At 43.4% G+C, this 26,798-nt stretch overlaps 5 protein-coding genes across 8 annotated transcripts; 2 read left to right on the forward strand and 3 right to left on the reverse strand.

The window, feature by feature from the left end:
* Nucleotides 1-583: 583 nt before the first annotated feature.
* Nucleotides 584-2,599, reverse strand: LOC130378932 (zinc finger protein 3-like). The gene is made up of 2 exons (XM_056585531.1): nucleotides 2,509-2,599; nucleotides 584-2,099 (listed from the first exon to the last, which is right to left on the reverse strand). The coding sequence occupies exon 2, from the start codon at nucleotides 2,008-2,010 to the stop codon at nucleotides 1,324-1,326; it is 687 nt and encodes a 228-aa protein (XP_056441506.1). The 5' UTR covers nucleotides 2,011-2,099; nucleotides 2,509-2,599; the 3' UTR covers nucleotides 584-1,323.
* Nucleotides 2,600-2,613: 14 nt separating this feature from the next.
* On the reverse strand, nucleotides 2,614-15,729 carry LOC130378931 (histone-lysine N-methyltransferase PRDM9-like). The gene is made up of 9 exons (XM_056585530.1): nucleotides 15,596-15,729; nucleotides 15,294-15,410; nucleotides 14,511-14,590; nucleotides 4,483-4,609; nucleotides 4,196-4,242; nucleotides 3,800-3,934; nucleotides 3,056-3,197; nucleotides 2,895-2,959; nucleotides 2,614-2,698 (listed from the first exon to the last, which is right to left on the reverse strand). Exons 1-8 carry the CDS (start codon nucleotides 15,654-15,656, stop codon nucleotides 2,937-2,939), a joined length of 732 nt encoding a protein of 243 aa, XP_056441505.1. The 5' UTR covers nucleotides 15,657-15,729; the 3' UTR covers nucleotides 2,614-2,698; nucleotides 2,895-2,936.
* LOC130378933 (uncharacterized) lies at nucleotides 5,126-7,371 on the forward strand. 3 transcript variants are annotated; one of them, XR_008895008.1, is made up of 5 exons: nucleotides 5,126-5,685; nucleotides 6,127-6,219; nucleotides 6,504-6,584; nucleotides 6,718-7,053; nucleotides 7,183-7,371. XR_008895008.1 is itself a non-coding variant. In XM_056585532.1 (5 exons), exons 1-5 carry the CDS (start codon nucleotides 5,465-5,467, stop codon nucleotides 7,076-7,078), a joined length of 642 nt encoding a protein of 213 aa, XP_056441507.1. In that variant the 5' UTR covers nucleotides 5,126-5,464; the 3' UTR covers nucleotides 7,079-7,151. The 3 variants fall into 3 exon arrangements, 1 of the variants encoding a protein (XP_056441507.1); XM_056585532.1 differs by lacking the exon at nucleotides 7,183-7,371 and having other exon boundaries at nucleotides 6,718-6,786; nucleotides 6,901-7,151; XR_008895007.1 differs by lacking the exon at nucleotides 5,126-5,685 and having other exon boundaries at nucleotides 5,708-6,219; nucleotides 6,718-6,786; nucleotides 6,901-7,053.
* Nucleotides 7,380-10,745, forward strand: LOC130378929 (uncharacterized). Of its 2 annotated transcripts, XM_056585527.1 has the most exons (9): nucleotides 7,381-7,579; nucleotides 7,697-7,980; nucleotides 8,133-8,366; nucleotides 8,514-8,605; nucleotides 8,725-8,829; nucleotides 8,934-9,127; nucleotides 9,358-9,522; nucleotides 10,096-10,349; nucleotides 10,564-10,745. In XM_056585527.1, the coding sequence occupies exons 2-9, from the start codon at nucleotides 7,860-7,862 to the stop codon at nucleotides 10,584-10,586; spliced, it is 1,188 nt and encodes a 395-aa protein (XP_056441502.1). In that variant the 5' UTR covers nucleotides 7,381-7,579; nucleotides 7,697-7,859; the 3' UTR covers nucleotides 10,587-10,745. The 2 variants fall into 2 exon arrangements, with proteins under 2 accessions (XP_056441501.1, XP_056441502.1); XM_056585526.1 differs by having other exon boundaries at nucleotides 7,380-7,579; nucleotides 10,096-10,745.
* On the reverse strand, nucleotides 11,039-12,539 carry LOC130378930 (P2X purinoceptor 7-like). Its single transcript, XM_056585528.1, has 2 exons — nucleotides 11,898-12,539; nucleotides 11,039-11,762 (listed from the first exon to the last, which is right to left on the reverse strand). Exons 1-2 carry the CDS (start codon nucleotides 12,222-12,224, stop codon nucleotides 11,238-11,240), a joined length of 852 nt encoding a protein of 283 aa, XP_056441503.1. The 5' UTR covers nucleotides 12,225-12,539; the 3' UTR covers nucleotides 11,039-11,237.
* Nucleotides 15,730-26,798: the final 11,069 nt, after the last annotated feature.

A 26,798-nucleotide genomic window follows, 5' to 3' on the forward strand; every position in this document is an offset into this window, starting at 1 on the left:
ACTGATTGGTTAGACAGCCTTCAAACTTAGTGGTCAAGCAAAGAAGAGGGAGGGGCTCGTTCTGCATACCTAATAGCCGGAGTGAATAACTAATAGCCGGAGTGAATGACTAATAGCCGGAGTGAATGACTAATAGCCGCGGCTATTAGTCATTCAAAACCGTACGGAATCCATACGGTTTCCGTACGGAATTCTTGCCAAACCGCACGGAATCCGTACGGTTTCCGTGCGGTTTTGCACTTTTACCGCGCCATTCTAGGGCCGGATTGTGGCCTTCTTGGCTTTCCATGGGCTACCTCCAGGTACCCCCTCCATGCCAGGGCGCCCTGATTTTATGTTTATTAACAGCTCCTCCACCGGGGTCAAGACAATTTGAGTGCCAGATCCAGTCAGCCGACTGTCGGCCTTTTCACGATTGGCTTAAAAAAATGGCTTATTTAAATTTAAACCAATACGATGGTGGGAAAAGCTTACCAGTTTGTATGTTTTTTTTATACTTATAATTTTTCGCAATTCTGGACCCCCCCCCCCCCCCCCAAAAAACAAAACTCTCCGGTTCTGCACGATTCACGTGAATGACCAAATAGACCAAGAAAACGGCGATTGTCGCAGAAAAGCGACAAGTTTGCAGCTTTGTATATTGAAGTGAATATTTCACGGAGGGGCGGCGCCCTAGCGCCCTCTATTGACCCACCGCCACTGGTTGATATATCTATCATTTGTTCACTGTATTAGCCTACCAAATCACAGGCCTCTTCAACGGTTTAAATCAGACATCCTTTTTTTTCTCACTTCCATTGAAGGACGGTGAATAGTAATTATTATTGGAAGATTGAAACATAATTATCAATAATTAATTCAAAATGTCACTGAATCCGGGGAAGGGGAACATCTTCGTGGAGCTGTGGTTCCCTCTGGTGGTCAGTAACGGGACCTCAGCTCATCCTTTGAATTCTACGTTATACATAACAGCATATCAAATATAATTCACCAACATGTTGGACTGCATCTATTCTATCCAGACAAAACCAGACATCTCAACACTGCATATCTGATTTTATTTGAATTTCTACAGGATAAATAAATAAATACATACAAATGTAATAAATATAACAATGACGTCAGAGAATAATTCAGTTAACATTATCTCTCTCAAACTATTTTTCGGGTAAAAACCTTCACTCATACAGACATGAATATAAATAAATACATAAAGTTGATAAGATAAACAATTAACCGTTCATGTGCCCTTTTAACATATAACAGCAAGGACCATGTTCGATTAGATCTGAATAACAGATGTCTGGGAACCATTTAGTTTCTTCACATGGTTGTTTGGGTGGAGACTCCTCTGTGAAGTTGTGTGTGACGCTTGAGACGACCAGATTGACTAAATGTTTTCCCACACTGTTTACAGTGGTATGGTTTCTCTCCTGTGTGGATGCGTTGGTGTTTCTTCAGATCACCAGATAGACTAAATGTTTCCCCACACTGTTGACAGTGGTATGGTTTCTCTCCCGTGTGGATGCGCTGGTGTTTCTTCAGATCACCAGACTGACTAAATGTTTTCCCACACTGTTTACATTGGTATGGTTTCTCTCCTGTGTGGATGCGCTGGTGTACAGTCAGATGACCAGACTGTCTAAATGTTTTCCCACACTGTTTACATTGGTATGGTTTCTCTCCTGTGTGGATGCGCTGGTGTCTCTTCAGTTCACCAGATAGACTAAATGTTTCCCCACACTGTTTACAGTGGTATGGTTTCTCTCCCGTGTGGATGCGCTGGTGTCTCTTCAGACTATCAGAGCGACTAAAGGTTTTACTGCACTTCTCACATCTGTGGCGTCCGGCTCCTTCTGCTGGAATCTGGCTCGTGCTTTGGACGGTTCCCGGGGAGGCTCCGATTGGTTCTTGATAGGAGGCTGCGACGTATGGGAGGAGACTAGGCTCCACCTTGATTTCTCCACTCCTCAGCAGTCGGCCGTACAGGTCGCCGTGGCTCCTCTTCATGTGTTTGTGGAGGAAGATCTGAGACGTGTAGGAGTACGGACACTCGGGACAGGGGAAAGCCTGTGCTGGTGTCAGCTGGGATCTCCCTCCTAGGATAAGGAGGGAGTCATATGTATTTTATTTTTGAGAGTGCTGCTGATGGCTGGTTTAAGCAGCCTCATCTGGCCAGAGTCAGGTGCTTTAGGCTTTGGGGCTTGATAAGGCTGCACATCCTAATCAAGCATACCTGAATTTGTATAATTGGATTGTTTTTTTGAAACCTCCATGGTACTGTATATTTTTCATTTAGACATTTTTCCAAGTGAGAATATATTTCCTATTATGTTGTCATCTTTTGTTTATTATATTGAAATTTATGTTAAAACTTTACTATTTCCTGTATAATTTCTTGACTGCTTTGTTAATGTAGATGTTTATTGTCCAAGCTCTTTTGAATTAAAATGAGAGATGTGGTCATGAAGTGCCGCATAGAAACCAAACCCTGACAGAAAGGCAGACCTTAGTAGAGCTCTTGTTGTTCCACAGTCGATCAAATCCGATTCCCAGATGTCTGGCGTATTCGTCCCCATACCAGACCAAGAGCTCTGCTCCTGAAGTCACGAGGCCACAGGAGCGATACAGAATCCCTCCTTTGTGCTGAAACGCTATTAGGTTCTGTTCCTCTTCATTACGAGCACAATTGACGTACCTAACACACAGACAGGTACGTCAACACACCTTTACAGTGTATCTTCTGCATATGTCATAGCAACACAGAAAATATTGTGGATCTAATCAGATAACAGACATGGAGAAATATAAATGTTATCAATCAAGTAATGTAAGTAAGAAAATTGTGAACATTATTCATGCAGTAGATGGTATAAAAGTGAATAGGGTCCTACCTCATCCAGTTAGAAAGTGTCTCTCTCTTTGCATCAATGTAATCACTGTGTCTGCTCTAGTAGATCTGGAGAAATGTGTTAATCAGACTCTATGCCATCCAATAAACACAAAAGCACACATACAAGACTAGATCAAAATAAATGAATACAAACACACTGACCTCCCAGGAGTATCCACTCTAGGGCTCCCTCTTCATCGGTCCTGTGTCCTTCGTAGGGTCCAAAGTGTGTTCCAATGGGAAGGCCACCGTCTCCACAGTAAAACACCCCTAGACCGGCCCCAGGGATCCCAGAATCTCTGATCTACCCCACATGAGACAGAGACGGAGAGAGGAGGAGAGTCGTAGAGTGAGAGGAATACATAGAGGGAGGGAGAGGTGGAGGAGGGAGGAGAGATAGAATACAAGAGAGGTAGAGGAGAGCGAGATGGAGACACATGGAGAAGAGAGATGTAGAGAGAATGAGGCAGGGAGAGACACAGAGAGGTGAGAGGAATGGAGAGAGGAAGAGAGGTGGTGAGATGGAGGGGGGGGAGAGGAAGATAAGATATGATAAGAAATGAATGGAGATGAGTAGTTGGGAAACAAGTGAGAAAGAGAGATTTAGACAGGAAGAGGGAGGGAGGAAAGGAAAGAGGGGGTTGGGACAGGGGGGGAGTTCAGAGAGGGAGTCACAAAGAGAGGCAGATAGAGGGAAATGGGGGGAGAGAGGGAGAGATAGACGGAAAGCACGATTCAGGAAGAAGAACCATTGGGGGAGAGATACAGTATATCCATCTGCTTTGGCAATATAACTGTTCACATTACTGTTTTTATATACATTAGCTGGGAAATGTATTAAACAATGAATGTTATACCGTCTCATTGGACGGGGAGAACTTTGTTGTGTTAAAGTACGACATATACCTCAAACCCAGCGGGCAGCGTCTTCTTGGCTCTGTCTTTCTCTCCGACAGCAACGGGGCGATCGATCAGCCACGAAGACGATAGGACCGTGGACCTCGCACTCTTCGAGGAAGAAAGTCCTACACTCATCACAGACTGGAGAAAGTTCATTTATTTATTATGTCCAAAAGAGCTTCAGCTACAAATCTATATTAAATAGACAGAAACAGGAAGATTAAAAATTGGTTTGTGAATGAAAAAGAGGTGGGGAAAAAGAGGTGGGGAGAGAGAGACAGAGACAGAGACAGAGAGAGAGACAGAGACAGAGACAGAGACAGAGACACAGACAGAGACAGAGACAGAGACAGAGACACAGACAGAGAGAGAGACAGAGACAGAGACAGAGAGCCCTCTTACAGAAGTAGTCGTCATCCTTAGGTACTTCCGGTTCTTGGTAGTTAACTCTGAGAACATTTCTCAGGTTCATCTCTCTTGAATAAACACTTGAGCCCTGCAAATGTTCATGGAGAACTGACACACACACACACACACACACACACACACACACACACACACACACACACACACACACACACACACACACACACACACACACACACACACACACACACACACACAGTTACAGACTATACGTGCACAAAAAGGTGTTATTGCAGTGAAGCAGTGGTGGGATCAGAGCTAACCCAAGGAGACCTCCTCCTGGACTGCAGAGCCCCTCTCTACTCCTCCTCCGGGGGGGTCGATCTCTGGATGAGAAGGAGTGGTCCCTCCAGAGACCTCCTGGTCACTCCACCCCCGCCCTGAGAGACTCTGACAGACAGAACGTCTAGTTAGGAGTACTCCCAGTTTTTTTAATGTGGGTAGGTGCTAGGGCTGTACGGTATGGACTAAAATGTACATCACGGTAGGGCTGGGCGATAACGATTATTAATCGCGATAAATCTCACGTCGATTACGGCGATAAGCATTAGACATAAATGCTCGATATGAAAAAAAGGTTTGTTTTTTTTTAAACAACATTTCTGATGTGGATTTACCTGACAGCCAATGCGGCAGAAATAAACAAAATAGTCAGATCGCAGTTTTGCGGTTAATGCCTAAGTACACGCCCATTACCTGGTGCACACACACACACACACACACACACACACACACACACACACACACACACACACACACACACACACACACACACACACACACACACACACACACACACACACACACACACACACACACACACACAGCCTATCAACAACAATGAAAATAAGAGAAAAGAAAAAAAATATATATTTTTTTTTTTTATATTATATATCGTGATTAAAGGGACTCTTACCTTTGTTGCATTTTTACACTTTTTTTGGATAAGATTAAATTGGTATTAATAAGGTAATAACACTCTAAAATGCAAGACAGACCCACCAGGAGTAAAAACAAACAATTATTTCACCCTCATAATATTTAGTGAAAACTTCAACCAATAAGATTCTTCGGACCGAAGGATCTTATTGGCCGACAGACCTGTCTGTTTGCTAGATGGACATGCAGGTTTTTCGCGGTTTTCCGTCTGCTTCTTGTGGCGCATTCGGGCCCGCGTCATCAAGGCGCGTCCTCAAATAGAGGGTTTGTTTTGATTCCACGGCAGTCAGTAGCGAGTAGCGGCTGATGATGGCGGACCAAAGTGGTACACCACGTACTGAAACAACCGCTCCCAGGGGGAAAAACAAAAGTTTAGCAGAGATGGTCACCCGAAAAAAAGAACTCGATACTGCAAGAGGAAAACGTCGAGTAAACATCGGCTCTGCTTTTGAGCAATGGAGGGAACTGATGAAGCTGCAGCCAGAGCTAAAATCGGATGAAATGGTCGCGGAGTTTCTGCTGGAAAGGTACTTTTATTTTGCATAACATAACCAAAAACATCATATAACCTTACGATTGACTATTTGTTGCAGACACTTACCGGAATCACGTTTAGCATAATGCTAACGGACCTACCGTTAGCTCCAGCTACTTAAGCAGTTTGCTCGGGAAATAAAGAAATATTCTCCACTTATAGTCTTCCTCACCGTTTTACACAGTACTAGTGTGCTTTAAATTGTTTTGGCTCATTCACACACACATTCATACACCGAAGGCAGCAGTTAGCAGGGTGCTAACTGTCCATGTGTGTGTAAATCATAGGTGTAAGTCATATCATATCTGTGTTTGTCGCTGTTTCCATGTTCAGTACAAGGTACAGTTTATCATATTTTAACTTTCTGCTGGTACAACCCGCCCACTCACGTTAATATTTGTGTGTGCACTGCATGTGCATGTTTGTGTTTTAGTTACGGAAAAACAACGTCGACGCCAGTAAAACATGGTTTCAAGAGGCCTCCTCCGCCACCATTGTCCACCATTGCCGAATCTTTTTCAGAACGGTAAGCCTTGTTTGTTAATGTTATCGTTTGCCCATCAACGTGGATCACACATGCGTTGTGTTTTGCGATGGCATGAACAAGTACATTGTTAAAAGTGATACGTTATTGGTGTGAAATCAAACCTAGAGCTGATGCTATACCGTTTCCCTACCCCATCAGAACATGAGAAATGTAACTGATGTTTCCAGAACACTATAAGTCGTCTCTACTCATGTGCTGTGTGGCAGCAACTTATCTAATGTTGTGAAAAATGCCCATTATTTATTTCATGTATACATCTGTAGAGAGGAGGATTTCTCTGTTCATGGAGTGGAGGGTTTGGACAGCTACTCGGCTGAGACCTCACTTCTCACAATACAAGCAAGGTACAGTGGTACCTAGGTTTTACTTGTCAAATGTTTAACAATAACATATTTTTAAAGTGAAGAGTCCTTTTATTCACTCATCCAAATGTATAATTATGTAATACTGACTTTCTTTCTGATTTCCTAAATGCAGTGTTACATCAGCAGATGAAAGATTGGGTGACATCAATGAGGACGCATTTAATGATATAACAAACTCTATGTAAGTGTTTTCAAGGACATAAGATGAGACTTTTCATGATATTTTATGGGTTATTATTTCTGTAAATTCTGTGTATGTAACATAATGTAACTAGCTGGGGTTGTCTGTCATCAGCATTGACCACGATGAGGACGAATACGATCCTTCTTGGCATCCAGACATGGAGGCGCAATCAGATTTGCTGTTGGAAGAGGAGGACACTGTAGAGGAAGACTCTGACTGCAATGACAGCGACGACCCAGATTACGTGCCACTTTTTCGTGTGTGGTATGGTTATTATCAATCTTCATAACCAACCTGTTTTGACATTTTTTTACCTGATTTTATATTTCGCTTATGATTATTAGTATTAATAATAATTTGAAACACTATAGAAATATTCTTTCATTTTTACAGCAAAGGCAGATCTCTGAATACTGGGTTCATCCTTGAAGAATGTCCATCAGTCACCATGGAAGACACTGTGCATGACACGGGAGACGACACAGATCAAGATGATCATGAAGAAGATCTCTCTGTGCTGGAGCAAGAGCAAGAGACACAACATCTTCCCCAAAAAAAGCAAAGAAGGCAACCAAATAGATCAGAGATAACTGTTAAGGTGGAAGATGATATAATTGGCAAACCGGCTTCTATTGCTTACCATGACTGTCTGAGGCAGCTTTGTGAGTTTGTTGCTTTGCCAATAGATTCTTGTAATGGGAAGGACCCCATCACCCAAAAACAATGTCAGGCAAAAGGACCTTTTGAGATTAACATCAAGTCAAGGGTCACAGCTGCCGTCATTGAATGGGTAAGTCATGTTTTGGTAGCACATGTAATTTCGTTTTTAATACAAAATATTATCATTGTTTTATATTACTTCACTTATTACATTTTTTCCATGTGTTTTCTCCTGCCCCTTTTTCAGCTGTGTCCTCAAGGTCATATCGTGTGGCGGTGGTCTTCCCAACCAACTTTAAAATTTGGCAGTCAGTTAGGAGACTTTCTAATGGCCACCAACATTTTGCTCACAGGCAACAACTACACAAAGGTGAAAATGCTTTTCAACTTCATGAATATGGGGATGATCAATGAGATACTTTGCGGGCATCCAAGACAACTACTGTGTGGACACTATAAAGGCGTTCTGGAATGCGAGAAGAGCCAAAGTGATTGCCAATGTGAAGACATTAGGACCAACTGTTGCTCTCGGTTAGTTTCACCGACACACACACATACATCAACACACCCATAGTAAACTAAGAACATAAACAATTATGCAAGACGCATCCACATTTTCATGCATGTTCTGGCACCACAAACTTATTTATCATCATATTCTGTTTTGTCGTCTGTATTTTAAGGAGATGGAAGGATGGACAGTCCAGGATTCTGCGCCCAGTACTGTACGTACACTGCCATGGACAATGCCACAAGACAAATAATCAACGTGGTGAATGTGGACAAGCGTGAGACTTCGCGGAAATCGACCAACATGGAGAAGGTGGCCTTTATAGAGACATTAGACACGCTGAAGCAAGATCTTGATGTCATTGAGTTCTGCACTGATGCACACAGCCAAATATCGGCCCTATTCAGTAAGTGCTTCTGTAGATGCATCTAATTGGGTTTGGAAAAACAATGTATGATTTTAAGAATTATTGGAAGAAAAACAATAACAACAAAACAGTTGGCAATTATACTGAGATATTATACTGTGTATTTTTGTAATCATTATTTTCCAGACAAAAACAAAGGGCTGTACAAGGACAGTGGCGTCAAGCACACGCTGGATATGTGGCACGGAGCCAAGAATCTTGGCAAAAAAATCCATGCTGTAAGTTACTGCTATGTAAAGATGGATTACTGTATTTGTTTTCAAAAAATATTTTAGAAATGTCATATATTTGTTAGTTATCATTCTGAAGCAGAATCATTCTCTTTTTTTCAATTTAGGCCGGCCTCCAAAAAGGCTGTTCACTATTACTTGTCTGGAAGAAGGATATCTGCAACCACTTTTGGTACTGCTGCAAGGCAGCAAATACAGTGGAGGATTTCTGGGTATGTTTTTCACTGTAATTTCTATAAGTAAGTGTATTGTCAATGTATTGAAATTATACATTATAACAATTTTTTTTTCATATTCATCTGAATTGCCTATTCAGGACATGTGGACAGGATTGCTACACCATGTCACCGGAGAACACCAGTGGGGACTTGGCGGCTGTTACCATGGCCCATTGGAGGAAAATGGCAACAAGGAGCTTATTCCAAAGGGAAGCACTGCACACCGCAAAATCACAGAACTGATCATGGATGAGAGGTGGTCAAAGACGATTCCAAAGTACTTGACCTTTAGGTAATGAGTCAGCCTTCAATATAATAAGCTTTTGTTTAGATGTGTTGTACTAGTAACATTTATTATTGTACAGTACATACATAATGGCCTTCTACAGAATGACAAGAAATGCAGCTCTTGTGTACTTTGGGATAATAGATTGAAACTACATTACTATTTAGTAATAATTGTTTTTGCTGAAGTTATGTAACCAATCATATCTTTAATTTTTCCTCCCTCTCTGATGCCAGATCCACTGGTGCCCTGGAGTGTTTCCATGCACACCTTCTGATGTACGCATCAAAACGAATCGCCTTCGTACCACCTGTGTATGCGGCCCGAACACTTTTAGCTGCCCTCGACTACAATGAACACTGCAGCCGACCCTACTATGTGAAGGCAGATGGCAAATACAGGTATGTTGATGTTTAAAACACAAAAAATCATAATTCTGACTCCCCCGTGAACAGATAATTAGTAGATTTGGTGTGTAATTGGGTGCTGGTCAAAAAAATCATAGCAAAGCAAAAACCTTTACAGCAGTCACTTATAAGTGTAATTTGCAATAAATAAGATTGCACAGCTGTGCAATTGCATTTGTGGAAGGTATAACCCCTAGTAGTGTGTGTTGTCAGATTTTTAGCTTGACCACATTATAGGGGCCCACCAACCTACTGGTCATGCCGAAGTACTGTGTCTGTGCTGCACTCTAAAAAGTCGGTTGACCGCTGACAGGGCCTACCACCTCATGTCATAATGACTTTTTTCCCCACTGGGCGTGACATGGTTGTGGAGGGTACAACGACAATGAGGTCAAGTCTGAAGTCTGTTTGAACATTTATTTGAGGAATTCAAAATACACCCTTTATATACTATATTGTTCTTTGATAGTCTATCTTTTGTTTATTCTCCTTATAAAGTGAAACACATCTCATATCAACTTACCACATTTTTATTTGTTGGTAACTGTACTTTTTGTGTCCTGTCAGCTACCACAAAATGTACAACAAAAAAAGCGGTGGCTTCTGTCTGTACATAAAGAAGGTCAAGAAGAGTTATGAGTACATAAAAGACCTCCAGTGTGCCATCCTACGCTGCAAGTTGGACCAGTTGGCGGCAGGGAGGGGCATGCCTCGGAAAAGAGCGATGAGACCAGATGACCCCCGACGACTTGGGACTCTCAGTGGTGTCCCTGCACCATCAACGGAACAAATTTTGGAGACTCAACGCAGCAGAGGTCGTGGTGAGTTGACATGTGATTGTGACACCTACTGTTTTTTTTAATAACATCTCTCATTGGAGAAGGAGCATAACTTCTCCTTATATGTTACCTGTTAGATTGTCCATAAACGCATAATCGATGGAAGATAAAGTTAAATCTTTTTATCTGGCTAGTAATACCTAACTTTGCAATTTTGTCCAATGTTACATTTTGATTTTTATTACTCTCTGTCAAGGTGAACCACTCCCGCAAAAGTAGAAGACGATCTGCACCAACCAGGGCTTGTCCTGGCATCAAACCTGCCGTCTTGTCTGCAAGGACTACCAGAGAACTCCGGATATAAAGCAATATTTTGAAAATGTAGACTTATGTCATTGGTTTCCATAATGTAAGATGTGTGTTTTTGGGATCACTGAATTCCCTCAGTAAGATTTTTAAACATTAAAACTTTGTTTCATAAAATCAAATTGATTCTGAAGTTCATACAGAATATGTGGAGAAATTAAACTAAGGCATTCTGTAAGCATTCAGTTGAAATTCAAAGAATACACTTCCTATATATACACTAACTAGAATACACTAACTTATAATATTAAAGACTTTCTGCAAATCAGATGTAATGGTGGGAACGAAGCGCAGGAGCAGCAATAAGTCGTGTGATTTTCTGCATAGTGTAACCAAAGCATAAGAAAAACATGATGTAAGTAAAGGAAATGGCAGTTCGACATTTTTAAACTGAATTGACTTGAAAATTGACTATAATTGGAATTTCACAGATGTAAATCAACACAACAGAGTAAATATGTATTTTTAATTTAGAAACATGGGTCACTAACTATGGCCAAAATATACAGTAATAAGACAGTACCATGTACATAATTCACAGGGCAGGGTACACTGGGCTGGAGTCTATTCCTCATCCATACCATTTCGGCTAGGGATAAAACCTTTGTAGATCCCATTGGGGTCTGGGTATGTTTCCCGTATTCTCCAAACACAGCAACTTGGTATGACAACTCTGTGGCCTTGTCCAAGTTGACCATACTGCCAAATTATATACTGTCTATATGCAGAAAAGCGGAACTGCCTGTGGCTTTCCCCCGGTGTTTGTGCATCATCTAATGCTCGGGAGTCATTCCAGATGCGTCTAGCCATGCGGAGGACCCCCGGCTGCAAGATGAAGGCATCCATGTGAGGCAGGACAGAGATGCAATTTTCCAGCGTTTGTCGGCAGCACACCTTCTCAATGTCTCTAATCATCTGCCTGCATCTGCCACAGACACACCACTCTGGTTGCCCGGGTGTTCGAATAATTTGGGAATCATCCTGAACCTGTGAGTGTGCCATCAGGTCAAACAGCATGCTTGGGTCCCTTTCCAGGCAGGTCAGAAGCAGCTCATGAGACTGTGTGATGTCTAGAGCTTGAATTCTAGCCTGAAATAGTAGATATTTTCATGTCAATAGATGTTGCAGAGGTCATAATTTTTAAAACAAATAGAAATATTGGCTGCTGGACATCTAATCCAAAGACGATAATAATAAGAAAATACTAATATGGTGCCGCTTTACCTGCTCAGCGGCAATCCTCTCCTGCTGAAATTGCTGAACTCTTAGTAGATCATCATGAGTAAGAACAGCAGGTCCACGTCCCCGGCGACCTCTTGCTCTTCTTCTTGCTCTGCTAGGAACATCTCTGCTGGTTCCTGGTCTCTCCTCATCACAGTCCTCTCCACCCTGTGTCACACCACGGCCCCCCCTGCCTCTGCCTCGGCTGCCTCTAGAAGGGCCTGTTCTTTTTCTGGCTCCTCTGCTCGTTTCCTCTGCCTCCACAACTTGTTGGCCTGATGTGTTTGGTTTTTTTTTGTGTTGTGGAAAACCACAGCCCCTGCCTTTCATTCCCCTGCCATGGTTTCCTCTGCCTCCACTTTCAGTCCTTGCTTTCTTCCTTGAGGTGTCTTCGCCTGGAGAATCGTCATCATCATCGTCATCAATATCAATATCATCTTCCTCTGTGTAAACTTCAATGCTGTAGTCAGGATCTACTACACTGTCGTCCTAGAAGCACCAACATGTAAAAACAAAGACAGAACATGTTTTACTTTATAACAATATCAGGGTGAAGAGAGACATAGGAACACTTTCTGAAAATACATGTTTTGCATATTTTAATTTTACTATAAATCATATCTCTGTGAAATTATTGTAGTGAGATTCGTGATATTCAGACAACATAAGCTGTGTCGAGTCTGATGATGGGGGGTGGGGAGAGGGGGAGACAGTCTGAAGTCAATAGGCTGGTTGTAGGTGTGAATCCACATAGTAGGCTACGTGAAGAGGGGAGATTTCTAAAATGCAGACAATGTTAGAAACAGCAGCAGTTTGCAATGTTACAATGTTTCCAATTGCAGATATAAGCATTCTATCATTTGAGATCATAATGCAATATTTCCCATTACAGTATGCTGATGAAGCTAACATTCAAGATCGAAAGCATAGCAAAATGTGTTTCCATTATCTCTGCCAACCTTTCTACATAATTAGGGCAGTGTGTTATTACTCTTGCTGTGGAGAACTCCCCAGGGTCCCACAATGTCTATTTATTATAAAGTTCGAGCTTTCGACATTGAAGAATACTTTTTTGAACAGAGTGATAAAGTTAACCACCGCTGGCCGTTAGCAGACAAAACCGTAACCGACGTTACACTGAAAACAAAACAGCTGAGACTGCTTATTATAAGGCCGCTATAACGTTAGATAACGTTAGCCGTACAGTGTTTGCAAGAAAATACAACGAATTCTACAAAAAAATGTATGACAACTAAAAGAATAAAGCAAATAAATGGTGCAAATAACCATTGAACTGAATATATATGTGTATGTAAATGTATATAACTTACCGGTGCTTCTGAATCCGATTCCATTGCTTCGGTAAACAAAAACTCACGTGCGTGCGCGGAGGCAGTAGGTTGTAAGTCTGCTTGTGTAAATAAAGTTTCTTAAATAAAAGACCGCGGATGGGAACGAGGGGGTGGGGCATTGGAGGAAGGCGGGATGATTTGAATGTGCTGTAATTCTCAAATGCAACAAAGGTAGGAGTCCCTTTAATATCGATATCGAAAAAAAAAATCGTGATAATATTTTTTGCAATATCGCCCAGCCCTATATCACGGTAAGATTTGAGGAATAGACGGTAACGGTATTATATCACTGTATGTTAATTGTATCTTCTAATTTCGATATAAATGCCTCTGAAGGGGGAAAAATACTGGAAAGGCATCAAAACCACATCAAAAAAATTAAATTAAAGTTACTTCCATCTCTGAAAAACACTAATGATTAATAGTATGGATTTGTTTCTCCACTTGCTTGTGGACCTTGCCGTATAGTTTTGGCATCTCAATTTGGCTGAAGTGTGTGCGGGCATGTAACGCGTACCTGGGATCGAGTGTTTTGACCATCTCTTTAAAGCCCTTTCTATCGACATTTTGAAAGGGAACCATGTCCTTAGACAGGTAAACAGTGACAACGTTTGTCATCTCGTTCCACCACTGGCATTTTGTGTTAAGGACTGGCTTTCAAAATGCCTGAGAAGCAATGTCTGATATCAGAGACGGCTTCCCGCTACCAGCGTCTGTCTCGTACATTGTGGAATGAGAGCTTGTGAAGGGACTATTGCGCAACGCAGGAGCGCTTGCTGCGCGCCTGCGTGCTTGCGCAATAGCATACGGCCTGAGAAGGCAGTATCGCTGTCAATCTGTCCTTGGGAAAAGTAACGTGGTGCCGAATTGAAAAAGGAACTATGTTTCGTTACCATATTTTCAGTAGTTGCTCGTAACTTTACTTTTTACATGAAAAAGTAGTCAGGGAACTGTATTAACGCATTACTTACTTTGTTACGCGTTACACACAACATTGTCTACCGGTCACACCGGTCTCACGGTAACGTCAAAATCCATACCGTAGCGCAAATTCACACCGGTAAACGTTCAGCACCGTTTATACCGTACACCCCTAGTAGGTACCTTACCTCCTAGCAACAATACGTCTAAGGTTATACATCGTGCTGGTGTCATTAATACCCTTGATCCATGAGTCTGCTGTCACACAGACATGAAGCAGGTCTCGTACCATAGAGGACAGGACATGGTAAGGCTGCTGAAGGTGATGTGTGCTGTTTTATACCTGTACAGACACTGCATCTGACGTACTGGGCTGTTGTAGAGACCCCTGTCTGACTGTTGGTGGCTTCCACACTCGAGCACCTGCTGACATAACTGGCTTTAGGTTAGGATGTAACCTGCTAACTATTACAACTGACTATATGAGTTAGGATGTGACCTATTAACTACAACAAACAGACCATATGTAAGGATGTACTATATTAACTATGACTAACTGACTTAAAGGTAGCTTAGAAGCTATTAACAACGAGGCAGTATAAAACCTATTACTATTAACTTACTATAAGGTAGTATTTAACTTTCTGACTTACGATAAATTAATATTTAACCAAATAACTACTTACTGACTCTAAGTAAGGAAGTATCCTACTCACTACTAAATGACTAAAAAGGTAGTATAAGCTACTAACGACCAATGAAGTATAAAACCTAACTTACATACTATATCTGACTAACTGTAAGTAAGGATGTATGCTACTAACTCCTACTAACTGACTATAAAGTAGTATATAAACGACTCACTTCAACTAACTGACTAAAATGGGTAATATAACCTGCTAATTTACTATGAGGTACAACCTATTGTTAAATATGTTTAGTACAGGTTTTCCTTTTTTCAGATGCAATAAAATCCCTTTAAATCAATAAAACCCCTTTTTGTTGCTATATCTTTGGTCAAATGATTAAGCAGTATTTGCAGGCTAATGTATCTTCAGGGCTTTGAAAGGGATAATGTTCACTGCACATTACTCCTTCCAGAAATGTCTTGTAAATGTCTTTGCACCGGTCAATCCAGAGGTCCAGAGCTGCTCCTCCTCATAGTCCGTCTCTTCAGGTGAGCAGACTCTCACCTGGCCGGGCTTCTCTCTCCTCATGAAGGCTGGAGCCACAAAGGACAGGCCTGACACACACACACACACACACACACACACACACACACACACACACACACACACACACACACACACACACAGAAACACACACACACACACACAAAAGAAGCAGTGATGTGTACAGCAGCACCACCTGTGTCTGTATGTTTATTAATGTACTCAGTAAAATAGTATTTAAGTATGAGTGGTTTACCAAGAGACGACATAACCAAATGGTTTTCCTTGATCTGCAGGAATCTTTTTTTCTCTGCCATACAGAGGCGGTTCCATTTTGTTGTGGAAAAGTAGGCCCTGATATCCGCAATGTCCTCCTTCAACACAAACAGACAACATAATGTCCAATACTGTTCATCTAACCTTACCACTTCGTAGTGTTACGTATTTTAAGAATCTAAGCTACCCACACATAGACCTAATGAAGACCAAACATATTAGCCGTAAATACCATACATAGCCACAAGGGGAGCCTTACTGAAGGCTGCAATAGATACTTTATCCACAGAGGGCAGCACCACAGACCAAGCGAGGAAAACCGAGGATTACGTCCCACCGGTTTTCTGCAAGTCTTCCGGTCCTCCGAGTCGATAAGAAAGCCTCCACATCGTGGAGACAGGTAGAACTCTCCAGGCAGCGCTAGGACATTCGTGGGCTAAAGTCTTAGACCAGCTAGGAGAACACTCTCGCACGTGCTAAGGCACATCTTCAATCTCTCTTATCTTCAGAGCATCAGTTTACCATACCGAAAATACTTTATACAAATAAAGTATCTTTAAAGCTATTCCTTTGGATTCGACCCCTCTTTCCTTGAAGAACATGATAATTGGTTGACCCCGACGTTCGTGGAAAGTCCGGACCGAGACTGGCGACCGCGAGGCCGTTCGGAAAGCAGTACAAGCTACTTACAGGCGCCACAACAAAGGTAAACAGAACCTGTTGTCAATGACTAAACTCTGTATAGTTAGATTAGTAACATTAGGTGAATAGCTTGTACTGCATCCGTCAGGCTGCGGGGACGTGTAATCTCGGACTGGTTTAAATTCATACAGCCGGTTACAAACGGCCTAGAATAAGCTAACAGATTGAAATTAAATAACGAGCTCACGAAGTATAAGGGCTAGGAGTGTGTTTTATATGGGTTTGTAGATAGACTATATGCAATCCTGATTAGATCTAAATGTTCGTACCAACGTGGGAGACATATCACCTGTGGTTAAATGTTATTTATTTGGTGAAGCGCCGAAGTTAAACCGGACCACCATAAGGTATATTTATTACCGACCATAAACTTCTGAACTCTTACGGCGGGGTGAGGAAAGGTCAGGTTTTTAACGTTAATCTAGCTTAGTTGCATATTAAACCGGAAGCTTGGCCGTAGTTAGCCAAGGAATTCAAATCGAATTGATTCCTCACAGCCCGGTTCATGTAACATCTCATGTGCAATTTTGGTTAGTATAGAACGCAGCCGTAGAGGTGGACTTACGCAGTAATAACCCATCTGCTATCAAGCGCCTCGCTAACCCGCCGTGGGGACAAACTTGCAGGAATCTCTTACTTCTTATAGAGATCCAATACATGCTTTTGACTAGAGCTACCTGGGTCAAAACTAGTTTGTCTCTACAGCCCTTTGGATGTACCACGTGGTGTACGATTTAAGGGGACCTCGCGTCTTGGAACCGTGCGTTTCCTTTGTTCATACCATCAGTCGTTATAGTCGAACTCCTTTTTTGAAATAGACGCCATTTCTCTAAAGCAACGGGGGGCTCAACTTAAGTGTTACATCCTATCTCTCTCTCCCCCTCTCCCCCCCCCCCTCCTCTCTCTCTCTCTCTCTCCCCCCCCCCCCCCTCCCCCTCCTCTCTCTCTCTCTCTCTCTCTCTCTCTCTCTCTCTCTCTCTCTCTCTCTCTCTCTCTCTCTCTCTCTCTCTCTCTCTCTCTCTCTCTCTCTCTCTCTCTCTCTCTCTCTCTCTCTCTCTCTCTTGCAAGTCGGTAGGGGATGAATGGTCAGTCTTTTGTTAAGACTGCATAACCTCTGACCTAGGCAAAAGCAGATCTCTATCTCTCGGTGCCGGTGCTATCTTGTGGCCTGGTTGCGCAGTCCGGTAGGACTGGAACAACTCGAATAGTTGTTGTACTTTTTCTCCCATACCCTAGAAAACCCCTTTGATAACCCCAAACCCTTCTGTCCCTGTCTCTAAAGATCCGGTCGTCAGACCACCCTCCCCTCCCCATCCTTTTATCCCAATATCCCATATCCTATCGTAAACTCACCCCCCTCTCCCCATCCCTTTGTCTTAATATCCCATATCCTATCGTAAACTCACCCCCCCCTCCCCACCCTTCTGTCCTTGTCCCCACATCCTATTGTAAACCCCCTTCACACCCCTTTCATCTCTCTCCGCAGGTCCTGGAGTAAAAGCCCCCCACCCCCCTTTATTTTTTCACTTCTCCACCTTATCTCCACCCTCTCCGCAGGTCCTGTTGCAGATCCCTGTCCCCATCCCATTGAATACTGTTTATTGACGGGTACACTCACAGCACGACGTGCGAATAGTGTGTGCTTGGTCATTTAAGTGTTGGATATAGTAATAGGTTATCACAGCCTTTTGTCGTTCAGATAGAAATCAAGAAAAGTTTCTTTATCGATAAATAAGTTGTGAATTCCGAAAAACCCAAACACTCTTAGTACTTCGCAGCCCCTGTGCCGCGACCCCCACCCCCACCTAACCTCCCCCTCTCTCTCACTCACTCACTGTCTCTCTCGCTCTCTCCCCCGCTCCCTCTTCCTCTTCCTCTCTCTCTCACTCACTCACTCACTCACTCACTCACTTTGATACTCACTCACTCACTCTCTCTCTTCTGCAAATAGGTAGGGTCTGCAATGGTAAGTCTTTTGTTAAGACTGCATGATCTCTGACCTGGGACAAAAGCAGATCTCTGTCTCTCTCTCTCTCCCCCTCTCTCCCTCTCCCCCCCCTCTCTCTCACCCTCTCATCTCTCTCATCTCTCTCTCTCCTACAAGTCAGTAGGGTCTGAATGGTCAGTCTTTTGTTAAGACTGCATGACCTCTGACCTGGACAATAGCAGATCTCTCTCGCTCTCTCTCCCCCGCTCCCTCTTCCTCTTCCTCTCTCTCTCTCTCTCTCTCTCTCTCTCTCACTCACTCACTCACTTTGATACTCACTCACTCACTCTCTCTCTTCTGCAAATAGGTAGGGTCTGCAATGGTAAGTCTTTTGTTAAGACTGCATGATCTCTGACCTGGGACAAAAGCAGATCTCTCTCTCTCTCTCTCTCACTCACTCACTCACTTTGATACTCACTCACTCACTCTCTCTCTTCTGCAAATAGGTAGGGTCTGCAATGGTAAGTCTTTTGTTAAGACTGCATGATCTCTGACCTGGGACAAAAGCAGATCTCTCTCTCTCTCTCTCTCCCCCTCTCTCCCTCTCCCCCCCACTCTCTCTCTCTCACCCTCTCATCTCTCTCATCTCTCTCTCTCTCTCTCTCCTGCAAGTCAGTAGGGTCTGAATGGTCAGTCTTTTGTTAAGACTGCATGACCTCTGACCTGGAATAGCAGATCTCTCTCGCTCTCTCTCCCCCGCTCCCTCTTCCTCTTCCTCACTCACTCACTCACTCACTTTGATACTCACTCACTCTCTCTCTCTCTTCTGCAAATAGGTAGGGTCTGCAATGGTAAGTCTTTTGTTAAGACTGCATGATCTCTGACCTGGGACAAAAGCAGATCTGTCTCTCTCTCTCTCCCCCTCTCCCCCTCTCTCCCTCTCCCCCCCCCTCTCTCTCACCCTCTCATCTCTCTCATCTCTCTCTCTCCTACAAGTCAGTAGGGTCTGAATGGTCTGTCTTTTGTTAAGACTGCATGACCTCTGACCTGGACAATAGCAGATCTCTCTCGCTCTCTCTCCCCCGCTCCCTCTTCCTCTTCCTCTCTCTCTCTCTCTCTCACTCACTCACTCACTCACTTTGATACTCACTCACTCACTCTCTCTCTTCTGCAAATAGGTAGGGTCTGCAATGGTAGGTCTTTTGTTAAGACTGCATGATCTCTGACCTGGGACAAAAGCAGATCTCTCTCTCTCTCTCTCCCCCTCTCTCCCTCTCCCCCCCCACTCTCTCTCTCTCACCCTCTCATCTCTCTCTCTCTCTCTCCTGCAAGTCAGTAGGGTCTGAATGGTCAGTCTTTTGTTAAGACTGCATGACCTCTGACCTGGAATAGCAGATCTCTCTCGCTCTCTCTTCCTCTTCCTCACTCACTCACTCACTCACTCACTCACTCTCTCTCCACTTTGTTTGTACAGACATATTGCTTTTGGGCAACCAGGAAGGTTGTTCCACAGATTCAATACGGAATATTGAAGAGTAATTAACGTTGTACAATCTTGTAACTCCCAATTCCTCGCTCTTTCTCTCTGTCTGCCTGCCTGTCTAAAGGTAGGCCCTACCACACCCTTTAAATTCCTTCCCCATCCTTTAGTCCCTATCTCCCACCCCCCCCCACAGAATAGATTTGTCTTTAATGCCCCACTGGCATCGTTTTGAGTACTTGTAGTTAACGATTGTTCATGGTTATGGGTGCGAGGTAAGGTCCTCCACTATCGGTCTCTGTGAAGATCGAGCCACAAAAGAACATTAACGAGAGTTCCAATCTCCTCCTCCACTGTCTTAATGAACCCCATCCCCCACCACCAATCTTCCTCCCTCTAAACCCTCATCATATAGACCACCCCCCAGCCTCTCCCACGACACATCTCTCTCTGTGTCGCTATTTTTAACAACGATAACTTTTATATATACATGTACACACAGCGCGGAGAAAGTGTACTGAGAGCGCAAAATGCGGTTAAGTGGTAGCCTTATGCCATAAGGTACCACAGTGTTCAGCCGGACAGATAGAACTCAGAAGTTTCTGTAGTCGGCTGATACGTATGTAGTATGCACCGCAGCCATATTTGTAGTTCTTGGTAGTGCCGCCTACTCGTTAACACGAGATTATTCCCAATTACATCTCAACATCTCCAAATGTACCACAAGTATATAACTATTATTAGTCCCAACTAGACGTCCCCCCAACTTTCCAAGTAGCCGATCTCTTGCATTTGTAATAAATTTGTTCTCTTTTCTCGTCAGACCTTGGCAACCCGAGCAGTAATGGATGCCCGACATTCATCATTTTAATCGTTAACATTACTACAAATATTCTCTTTTCTAATCAGGAAGGCAACGATCAGTTGCCCATCATCATCATTTTACTTCTGTGCATAAAATATTAATTCTCTTTTCTCTTTAGGAGGTGGCAACACAAGCATTATAGTTGCCAAACACTCATCTTTTTACTTCTCTGCATTGATCTTAATTCTTTCTCTCTCCAGGAAATGGCAGTATAAGAACGAATGCCAAACACTGACAGTAATTATTTTTTCAGGTTGCTGAGCACTTCTGTCTATTATACATGCGTTTTGTATAGCAAGACAGGTAGAGAACCAGGCTGGTTCAAATAGACACGGGGTTCAACTGCTAGAATAATATGTTGAATTAATAAATGGTGCACATGGTTTTAAACGGTGCCCAAGGAGGGAGTTAGCTCAACTGCGGTAGACACAATTACAATACGTTTTTTGCGAATATTAAATGTACATGGCTTAAATTCTGCTATAATCAGCTACTACATACGAATAAACACTGCGTGAAATGTTCAAAGGTCAACTATTGCTTCCGTTGGAGCGATTGCAATAGATATAATATCGTACCACAATATGAATGCATTATCTTGTATTCGACAATTAGGAAAGCCGGATTCCAGAAACTAGAAGCCTACAAAAGGGCACCAACCCAGAGGTCTTGCATCAACCAGATCCCTGTACGGCAATTACACAGTGATCTTAAAATAGCTAGACTCCACATCATGAACGGTTAGCCTTTAAAGTTGTCCATAGCGTGCATACCGCTCGTCCACAGAAATCCGGGGTTATCCAGGCCTGGGGATTCTTATTAGAAGAGTTCTGGGATAACCTCCAATAGAGGAGTCCCCCCCAATAGAGGATCCTGAGGACAAGCGGTAGAAATGCATAGTTCAACAGACCTGACGAGGTCCAAAATACCAAAATAAGAAATGGTTAGGATTGGTTAATTTTAATGCGCATGGCTGAAGCAATGCGCAAGGAGGGATGTAGTGTGAATATTAAATCAAAGATTGAAAGTTGTGTAGCAAGACAGATCACAGACCAGAAGCCGTCCGATCCAGAGAATCCTTCACCAACGTCGGTGACACCTGGCGAGTGGATCTGGGTGAAAAAACACCATCGAAAGACCTAGAAGACCGGTGGAAGGGGCCATACAAGGTATTCTTGGCCAAACCCTTTTCTGTTTCTGTAGAGGACCGACGTGGGGCCCAGTGGCACCACCTGAGCCGGTGCCGCAAAGCAGATACTCCTGGCAGATCGTGGACTGAGACCCTGACCGACCTAGCTGCACTCCAAGCCAAGGACAAACACTCCTCATCCCAAGACGATGGGCCACAGCGTGCCCTTGGGAAAGTACCTGGTAGGATTCCTTCTGGTAGTCCTGTTCCAAGAAGGAGCGGGAGACAACATCGCCAGGTACCCACCGCCTAAACCAACAACAACAGGTCAGGTCTCGTTAAGGTACTGTCGAGGGATAGAAAGTATCTTTGAGCTGAATTTTTGTGATATGCTGCCCTGTGGGACCAGGAAGGACCGGGTCTACCAGGCAGAAAAGTACATGTGCGTAAGCACCAGACGAGACGGTAGCTACATGAGAGATTATTCCTGCGAGGCGTGGTTTCAGACATCGTGGCTTACCCATCCTGGGTACAAGGAGGGCTATTATCCCCTGAGGTCCAACTACAAGGAAATCCAAAAGGGAATCTCCCTTACCAGAAGATTATATGGCTATAAAGAAGTCTGGAGCAATAATGGTCTAGCAGTCAAGGGAGAGTCAATATTCATAAAGTTAAGGGCAGATTTACTCATTCCCGAAAACAGATCTCATAAGACAGACAAAGGCCTGGTTTTTCTAACGTTAAGGGCGGATACTTATGGGGAGGACCTAAAGGTAGTTATCCATCTATCAGGAGTTGCATGCGGTCCCAATAAATTTCCATCTAGAGGGACGTATGATTCCTTAGGAGCGCCTCATCTCTCACCACCCCCGGTAGTGCACCCAAATGGAGGGACGCACGAAGAATATTGGGAGGTAAAGACGGGTGAGCTTGATCAGAACATGTGGTTAAAATGGATGAACTACACGGCCCGGGCCCAGGGCAAGACCAACTGCATTATCTGTGCCGCCGGCCGCCCCTCCTTGACCACAGCCCCCGCTAGAATCACCCCGCATAATTCACCGCAAGGTTTTGTTTGTCTATTGGAATTATTCGTGGACGGCCACATCCCAGGGTGCACAATTGCAATAAAATCCAGACTAAATAACATGTATCCTCAGACCCCGATTAGATCTTTACCCCCAAGATTTGAAGTTAATTTAACTCCGGACTATCATTGTATCACAGGAAGGGGAACAGGGAGAAAGGTGGGATCATTTCCTCTTGACTCTTGTAACACCACTAGAGAGATAAAATTGTTGTCCAATATGACCCGTGCCCGTAGTGATATATGGTGGTTCTGTGGAGGTCTGATCCTCAGGGGAGTTCTCCCCTTTGAATTCTCAGGAACATGCGCAATCATACAGTTAATAATGCCCATCTACATTTTACCCGATAGCAAGACGGTGATGGATCTCACATTATCCAGCAACGGTGGTCTCCCGGACTTGACCCGTCGGAAACGAGAGTATGCACCAGTCCCGGGTAGTTTTGATAAAAACATATACATAGACGCAATAGGAGTACCACGAGGGGTCCCCAACGAACATAAAGCCCGGAATCAGGTAGCGGCAGGATTTGAATCAGTTCTATTTTGGTGGTCTACTATTAATAAAAATGTTGACTGGATAAATTACATATACTATAATCAACAACGGTTTGTTAATTTTACAGAAGAGGCAGTCAAAGGACTGTCCGAACAATTGGATGCCACCTCCCGGATGACCTATCAGAATAGGCTAGCTTTAGATATGTTATTAGCAGAACGAGGAGGGGTGTGCGGGATGATAGGGACAACATGTTGTACATTTATCCCCAATAACACAGCACCAGATGGGTCCGTGGCCAGGGCATTGGCTGGACTGCAATCCCTCAAGTTGGAGTTGGCCGAGAACTCCGGTATTGGTGACCCAATAGCTGGATGGATGGAGAACCTGTTTGGTAAGGTGGAGAGGTATGATCCAGTCAGTACTCATCGCGGGAATAATGGCAGTAGCCGTGTTAATTGTTGTCGGCTGCTGTTGTATTCCCTGCGCACGAGGGCTACTGAATCGGCTGATCACCACAGCATTGGGCGCCACAAAAGTGCCAGGTGACTATTCATGCTTACGTAGGAATCAGATATAATCCGTTGAACTTGAATGAGATACCACCTGAGGAGCCTGAACCTATCCAATTACAATATATAGAATAAAATGCCACCATTTGTAGCACCTGTGTCTAAGATAATCAATATCCTGGATTTACTTGAATAATTAATTATTGAACCACCAAGACGAGTTGTGCTTGTTATTATATAGTATTGTTTGGTTGTGAGTACAACTCGTTATTTCTGAATCGCTGCATTAATAATGGTACAGTTGATCTTCCTTGAGGCGATTGTTTTACAGGCCACCTGTTACTGACACGACGACGACGGAGAACCTGTTTGAAGGCTCCCATGATGTAGGAGTAACCTCTCTGAGTTGAGCCCTTGACAAGGAGGGACGAGTCTTGGGTTCATGAATTACAGGCCAGACGGCGACAGAAAAAACAATGACTGCAATAATAACAAGCCCAAAACCACCCACATGAACCGGCGCACCAAAACACGAAGATCACCTGAACCCCCCAAATCTATGCCCAAACCACCCACATGAACCGGCGCACCAATACACGAAGATCACCTGAACCCCCCAAATCCATGATAGCTTATCAATTATTTTGAAATTTTAAAATTGTATTATGTCTACCAATTTTTACTTTACTTTTACACATGATGAAAATTGTATGGCCTTGTAGCACATAACCAAAAGTATTAGCTCAGGATTTCTATGAATAGTTTTGTTTGTGTGATATTTGGCCATGTGATTGTATGATAACAAGATTTATGTTCATTGTTGTATTGTTAAATAATGACCTGTATTCCCAATGAGACCCACAAGGTGGATGCCATTTCAGTATTATGAGCCCGTTGTGGTTTTTCCCTCTATTCAAGAGTTTTCCACAACGGTAGATGGTGTTGATCCTAATTTGACTATGTTTTCGGTGTGGTAAATGGTTTTTATGGTTTAAAATATTATTGTATGGTCATCTGAGATGACCAAGGAGGGACTGTTACGTATTTTAAGAATCTAAGCTACCCACACATAGACCTAATGAAGACCAAACATATTAGCCGTAAATACCATACATAGCCACAAGGGGAGCCTTACTGAAGGCTGCAATAGATACTTTATCCACAGAGGGCAGCACCACAGACCAAGCGAGGAAAACCGAGGATTACGTCCCACCGGTTTTCTGCAAGTCTTCCGGTCCTCCGAGTCGATAAGAAAGCCTCCACATCGTGGAGACAGGTGGAACTCTCCAGGCAGCGCTAGGACATTCGTGGGCTAAAGTCTTAGACCAGCTAGGAGAACACTCTCGCACGTGCTAAGGCACATCTTCAATCTCTCTTAACTTCAGAGCATCAGTTTACCATACCGAAAATACTTTATACAAATAAAGTATCTTTAAAGCTATTCCTTTGGATTCGACCCCTCTTTCCTTGAAGAACATGATAGTAGATAAACAACCTTAACTACAACCGTAACACATTCTAGGTAATACTGAATCTATCAAAGTCAACAGTTGCTATAGAGCAGCCAATTAACTGTTGTAAATCCCACATATTTTGCATAAATAAAGTAATATTGTTCTCCTAAATTGCCATTCTCTCCATGGAGGGGCCCTTTCATGAACACATTGGTCTTATCTGATCGTATTTAATGGTGATTAACTCACCAATGTTGCATGAACAGATGTTTAAAGTATTGATATGGTGTCTCACCTCCTCCACTGAGTTAATCATCTGACTGGTAGGCCTACAGCTTGAGTCCAGATCAAACGTCTAACAATGAAACATAATTAGAACATCTGGGGAAAATGTCGACGGCTAACATCCCTTTGCTGAGTTAATAAGAGTTACTTATTAACGTTGGCGCCGACTAGTCAACACTAGAGGTTACGTTTTGCGTCGAGGCATCGGGGCGTGTGTCGAGTATGTCGGCTCCTCCCCCAGCGAAGCTCCGCTTCGAGTAGGATTCACGTTGGCGAAATGACGTAGGGTGTGACGTTCGAGGCTTCGCCTCGGGCTACTGCTTCGAAATATGGGTTCAGTATTGGCGGGAGATTTCGACTTTAATGGCTATTAAATCAATCACTCCTTCTCAGTTATCATGCAGTGTGGGTCGGCTTAGCTCAGGAGGTAGAGCAGTTGACTTGTAACCGGTAGGGTGCTAGTTCATTCCCCAGCTCCTCCTAGCTTAGTGTTGTTGTGTCCCTGTCACTTTGCTCTTGACAGCTGACTGTCGCCTTGCATGGTTGACTCTGACGTCAGGGTGTCAATGTGTGTATTTACCGATGTAAGTCGCTTTGGATAAAAGCGTCTGCTGAGACACACTTTTGCCAAATGATTTATTTTCTAGCATGAGCTCTGTGCCATTTTATGAATGGCACCCTCACACACATGTATCACTGAAATTACTTCAATTCTCAAATGATTTAATGTTGTATCGGCACACGAAGCAAAAATCAAATTTTGGGTTGGGTTGTCATAATTTCATTCACCACTAGATGTCCCTAGCGTACTCATTTGAAGCTTCGAGCACAAACCACTTTGGTGGTTCATGAGGCATCATCTCGGCACCACTATTCAACACGATGATTATAGGGATTCTGACCATAAATCACTTACGTCGTCCACTTATGCTTAGTTATGTTAGCCATTATGTTAGCCATTCTTTTCAAAACGCCTCCTCAAGCGTTTTATTAGCAGTTTATGTTGGGTGGGCAGCTGAAAGGAGTCGTACTGAAACAAACGGCTCTGTCACACTAAATTTGTACCGGGGGCAAAATTTGTACCGGGCGCGTAATCAATACGTAATCCAGTCCAAATCTGCCTGGCAACAGATGATCGCGTCGTCCGTTGCCTGGCAACGGACGATCGCGTCGAATGACGTGAACATTCGCGAACCTTCTATCTAGCGATCCGTTATCTGTATTGTGCTATTTCGTCCTTGAC

The sequence above is a fragment of the Gadus chalcogrammus genome, unplaced genomic scaffold, assembly GCF_026213295.1.
Source record: "Gadus chalcogrammus isolate NIFS_2021 unplaced genomic scaffold, NIFS_Gcha_1.0 GACHA118, whole genome shotgun sequence".
NCBI classification, from domain to species: domain Eukaryota; kingdom Metazoa; phylum Chordata; class Actinopteri; order Gadiformes; family Gadidae; genus Gadus; species Gadus chalcogrammus.